The sequence below is a fragment of the Phalaenopsis equestris genome, unplaced genomic scaffold (assembly GCF_001263595.1).
Source record: "Phalaenopsis equestris unplaced genomic scaffold, ASM126359v1 Scaffold000414, whole genome shotgun sequence".
Taxonomy (NCBI): domain Eukaryota; kingdom Viridiplantae; phylum Streptophyta; class Magnoliopsida; order Asparagales; family Orchidaceae; genus Phalaenopsis; species Phalaenopsis equestris.
This window is the reverse complement of record NW_018164855.1, coordinates 1,014,120-1,020,119: the sequence shown is the minus strand read 5'-3', so window position 1 is coordinate 1,020,119 and position 6,000 is coordinate 1,014,120. Positions and strand designations below refer to the sequence as shown.

The window sequence follows — 6,000 nt, the reverse complement described above, 5'->3', positions numbered from 1 at the left end:
CCATATTTTTCATTTTTATCAAATTCTCAATAATTTGATCGTGGCACACATAAATACATTGATCTGGTAGTTCAAAAATATCATTTGGGTGCTAGATTTTGTAAATAGCAATGTTTTGGGTGCTATGTATATGTAATTATCCAAAGTATCAATAAGAACAAAGCACTCCATTTCCATCTCTCATGGTAGGTCATAAGAATATAAGAATATTAACAAATATAAAAACAATAAAAAAAGGAAAGAGCATACTTGAGAATAATCTTTGGACCAACGTTTAAACAGATTATCATTAATCTTATAATGAAAGCTTTTTTTTGTAATTGTATGAAAAAGAAGTAGCATACCCTATGTAAATAGGTTTCTGAATTCCTGGGAAAATCAAAGTTGATGACCTAGCACCCTCTTTTCATCCAATTTTCGAATTCTCACTCAAATATCAAAATTTGCCATAAAATCCCAACCCATATTTTTCATTTTTATCAAATTCTCAATAATTTGATCGTGGCACACATAAATACATCGATCTGGTAGTTCAAAAATATCACTTGGGTGCTAGATTTTGTAAATAGCAATGTTTTGGGTGCTATGTATATGTAATTATCCAAAGTATCAATAAGAACAAAGCACTCCATTTCCATCTCTCATGGTAGGTCATAAGACTATAAGAATATTAACAAATATAAAAACAATAAAAAAAGGAAAGTGAGAATGATCTTTGGACCAACGTTTAAACAGATAATCATTAATCTTATAATGAAAGTTTTTTTTTTTGTAATTGTATGAAAAAGAAGTAGCATACCCTATGTAAATAGGTTTCTGAATTCCTGGGAAAATCAAAGTTGATGACCTAGCACCCTCTTTTCATCCAATTTTCGAATTCTCACTCAAATATCAAAATTCGCCATAAAATCCCAACCCATATTTTTCATTTTTATCAAATTCTCAATAATTTGATCGTGACACACATAAATACATTGATTTGGTAGTTCAAAAATATCACTTGGTGCTAGATTTTGTAAATAGCAATGTTTTGGGTGCTATATATATATATGTAATTATCCAAAGTATCAATAAGAACAAAGCACTCCATTTCCATCTCTCATGGTAGGTCATAAGAATATAAGAATATTAACAAATATAAAAACAATAAAAAAAGGAAAGAGCATACTTGAGAATAATCTTTGGACCAACGTTTAAACAGATTATCATTAATCTTATAATGAAAGCTTTTTTTTGTAATTGTATGAAAAAGAAGTAGCATACCCTATGTAAATAGGTTTCTGAATTCCTGGGAAAATCAAAGTTGATGACCACATTTACAGCCTGGATGTCAATGCCCCGTGTGAAAAGATCTGAAACAAAAAACTCGGGGCATGTCAGACCTCCACATGTATGACCCACCGATAAAATTCGAATAAATCATTGTGTACTAAAAGGTAGAATAGAATTGAACATATGAAAAAAATGTGGATTAGACAATTTACATTGGGTCATTTTAGTCTCCGAGTATATAAAAATATCAATTTAATCCCCAAATTCTTTTAATATGAGCTGAAATAGTACCCACGGAGGATTACTTCAACCACACTAAAAAGAATCTGGGTACTAATTTAACACTTCTATAGATTTTGGCATAAATTTAGCCCTTTTATAGACTTCGGGACTAATAACTATGAAAACCTCACAGCATTCAAAGAATGTATAAAATGGATATTGAATACTATGGCAGTCAAGAATGTTTTGGGAACATAAAGAGGAAAATGTAAAGCTGCCAATGTAAACTCCTACATTACAGTAATCATCATCATCATCATCATCATCATCAATACTCTTACCCCAACAATAAAAAAAAATAAAATAAAATAAAAAAAAAGATCAAAAAATATGCAAACACTAATTTAATGAGTTAAGAAATACGTGCCTAAAAGTGAAGAACTATGGAATATTAAAAAAGAATATAGCATACTTCAAACTTGAACATGAGAGAGTCCACAATTTCTGTTTATAATAAAAGAAAATTGCTTAAATTCAAAATTACCCTGGATAAAATGCTGAAGAACAATCACCTTAATATCTTAATGGTTATACCTGTACAGACAAGATTTCTGCATGCACCATTGCGAAAGTCATGAAAGACGCGATTCCTGTGATCTTGCAGCATTTTAGCATGGATGTAAAAGCACGAATAACCAAGTTCGGTGATTTTCTTCGCCAATAGTTCTACACGGTTGACCGAGTTACAAAATATAATAGATTGGTTGATTTGTAGCTGCAACGAATACAAAAAATCATCAGTTTTGAAATCTCAGTCACACGCCAGCATTCAAAACACATGTATTAAAAAAGGGGCATTTACATACATATTGCCCACTTCCTATATATTTACTTATCTAACAACTAAAATTAACTTTTTTACATTTATACCACCCAAAATTTTCATATCATATCAAAGTATCGCTATTTGAATTTTAAAAAGTAAAATACACCTTTTCAAGAATCGGTGAGGTGGCATTTATGTCAAATTGAAGTTTAAGTGTTAGATATCTAAATACATAGGAATTAAGTGATATGCACTGAAATCATCCTTTAAAAAAAACGAAGGTATACAAAGTCAAACCTTCGAGAAAAGAGTATTTAGACAGTGCACTTTCTGCCTTTCTTCTACAAAAGCATAAAATTGTGTTATTCCTTTGAGAGTCAGCTCATCCATCAGGTTGATTATGTAAGGGTTTGGGAGAAATCTATCTTTGAAATCCTTAACAGTCACAGGAAAAGTGGCTGAAAACAAAAATATTTGTCTATTTGCAGGGAAAAAGCGAATAAGCTGTTCAATTGAAGGTTGAAATTCTGGTGACAGAAGCTTGTCCGCCTGCGAGGGAGAACACGTTACAAGATGAGAAAGAAACACACCATTTGAAATTAAAGCAAGGAACGCAATAAATGAATGTGTAAATTAAACAATTATTTAGAATATGTAGACAAAAAGAAACCCATACAAACAAGTTTAAACAAACTATAAGAGTCTTCATTTTCAAGCTCAGGGAATTGACAGGCAATTGGGCCATAACCTTGCCGCATTTGATGCTAGTTGAGAACTATTTCCAAATACCTCTTAGGCTTGGGTTTGTCTTGGGCCCAAAAGAACTTCTGAAAGGCATCACCTACTCCATAAAACGCTACATTTTTAAGGAAAAACTAAAAAAAAAAAAATTGAAACCTGTTAAACATGCATCATTAGTAATGGAATAAGTTCTTAATGACTATTGAAAAGAGAAGGTTGAACGTAAAGAGGTTGGCCGAAGAGAGAGAGAGATAACTGATGGGGGTGAGAGCTCAAAAGAAAGCTCAGGTGAAATAGTGAACTGAATAAATCGAAGGAGGTAACGAGCAACCAACTTAGACCGAGGGAGAAGAAGACCATATGAGGTCGTATGAGGAATAGCTGACAGGTCAAGCATCTATTTCAAAAGGAGAGAAGGCTGCAAGGGTGAAACCAAAAAGAAGCATAACAAGAATGGGTCAAGAGACATTGGATTGGACAAAGGGATCACGTAATACCAGAATAGAAAAGGCAGATAAAGAGAATGGTGAAAATAAGTTTAGGGAGTTCTGTGAAACCAATTTGTTCTCTTTCCTTCAAGGAAATCAAAGATAGAATTAAATTTTAATGTTTACTTACAAAGCAATTAAATGTTAAAGCTCTCAAAATACATATACAAAATTTATTAAGAGCATTACTATAGAAACACCATTTGCATAAAAAAAGAGAGGATTCTGAATTTTTAAAATACATATACGGATTGTACTTTATTAATAACAAAATAAAAGAATTTAAATTAAATAAAAGAAATATTAAATATGATGATAAAATTAACAAAAAAAAGTTTTGACGACAACATAATTTTTTTACTAAATAAATCAATGGAAGTACTTATTCTTGGGTAAGAGAGTGAATGTTGAGCGTTGATATATTTTTTTGTAGAAATATTTGATTTTCAATATGATTTTATAGTAATGATAATCTTATCAAAGTTATTATTACTAGTGCTCAATCTATATTAAGTAATTTTATTTTATCTTAGTGGAACTCAATGAGTGTTATCTTTGGTGCTCACCTTCTTCCACTTGCGTTATATATAAATTTCTCTATTCTTCTGTGTATCCTCCCTGTGATATCATATTTACCCTTACAAGCTTGCCATAATGCTTCCAACACCCTTTACTTGTACGTTGAGCCCTTTTATAAGTTGTGCACATAGAGAATCTCTATTGACTACTTTGTTGGGGTTGGCTGCTTATGTTCCAATGCAGCGGACGGTTTTAAATTGCAGTTCTTCATGTTGACAACCTTTGTCACCACCATAGACAATTCCCCAAGATAGTTGGTAAATCATAACCTCCCATTTACCTTCTATTGTTCTATTAATGGAAATGACTTCCTTTAATGAAAGTAAATAACACTTCCCAAGAATTTGTATGGTTACAGCATCAAACTCAAAATTTAATCCAACTAAAATAATAAATTCGGTCTTTTTTCAAATAGAACTTTAAGGGTGGCTGCATCTTTGTTGCATATCAATTGATCTCTTGCCAAAAACCATGCAGTAGATTGGAGTATTCCATGATGAATAGTCCTCACTTTGTGAACGAGAACTTGGCTTTGATCTCATAAATTTTAGCTACATCATTCTCTAAAAATTAATTTTGATTTGTCATATTCTATATTTCTTTTGTTCAACAAAGAAGCACACACATATCACTAATCCCAAGAATTATAAAGTTCCATAACCAAAACATCATTATAAAGTCAGGTTAATTCCATATGTTGAATGTGGGATAGTTTTGCTGAGTTCTAGTGTAGAAAAAAAAAATGACCTAATATTTCTCTTCCCTTCAGAAAGATATGAATCGATTATGATCACCTGTGGTAATTCTTTTAATTCAAATGATATGTTAGAAGAGTTTTTAGTAATTCTCCTGATGTATTTTCGTTGTCAACTATAATTTCAAATGAAACTAAGACACGAACACGACTGCATCAATGACGACTCTAACATCGTGCCAATGGAGTGATGAAGGTTGCAACTTACAAGAATGCAAAGAAAAGAAAGAAAAATCCAACACAATTATTAAAGAGAAGTAGTTGTGTATTTTATTTCATCATTTGTACTGAATTTATGCAATTATAGGACCAACTCCAGAAAAAAAAATAAATGAATTTGGGGGACCCAAAAATAGAGTGAAACAATCAATATATAAGATCAATGGAAAAATTACAATAACTAAGAAGCTATGATTAGAGAGTTGGCTAGAGTTAGAGAGATTGGTGCTACACATTGTGATATGGACGCTAACAACGTCCAATTAAGGGTGCCACAAAGAGCCCGGTTTGGGCGCTTCAAACCGCTAGGCCAGCCCGCTTAGAACTGCACAAGCGGGGCAGGGAAATCACAATTTCTCGCGAGGGGGGTTTGCGAGTGGGAGACGAAGAGCGCGAAATGTCGCAATCCGTGAAGAAGCATCACCTCTACGGAAGCTTCAAGAAGCTGGCACTCTTGGGAGTGTTTTCTGGATTCTTTTTGGCCTCCTACTCTCTTCTTTTATGCAGAAGTTTCCTTTAGGAGTCTATAAATTGTTGTATTAGTGCATGAGGGTGTGCATGAGGGAGTGTCCGATTTGAGTAGAGTTTGAGTTTAGTTTCAGATATCCTTTGAAAAGTTTCTTTCCCCTTTGTGGGGTTGTATCCGAGGAGGTGGTGATGCTCTGATTGTATACTTTATGAGGTGGTGATTGTATTTTGCCTTTCTAACTTCCTCAAACCCTCTCCCCTCCACTCCACTGCCCTCGAACTCTCCCATCGTCACACCGACACCCAACCATTCCCCCGTCCTGCAGGCTAGTACTAATATCTTGCCTTCCTAACTCCTTTCAAGCTCCTCCCAACCCCCTACTACCGTTGCCGATCACCTACAACCCTTTTTACTTATTGTTTCTTTCGTT

The 6,000-nt window shown here is 33.4% G+C and overlaps 1 protein-coding gene across 1 annotated transcript in view; it reads right to left on the bottom strand.

The window, feature by feature from the left end:
* LOC110027129 (DEAD-box ATP-dependent RNA helicase 8-like) overlaps positions 1-6,000 on the bottom strand; it is a 45,269-nt gene that overhangs the window by 15,872 nt on the left and 23,397 nt on the right. Inside the window, exons 5-7 of the mRNA XM_020728428.1 lie at positions 2,618-2,869; positions 2,089-2,269; positions 1,264-1,352 (exon numbers count right to left, since the gene is read on the bottom strand). Of these exons, the coding sequence (XP_020584087.1) occupies positions 1,264-1,352; positions 2,089-2,269; positions 2,618-2,869 (522 nt within the window). The remainder of the gene's footprint in view (positions 1-1,263; positions 1,353-2,088; positions 2,270-2,617; positions 2,870-6,000) is intronic.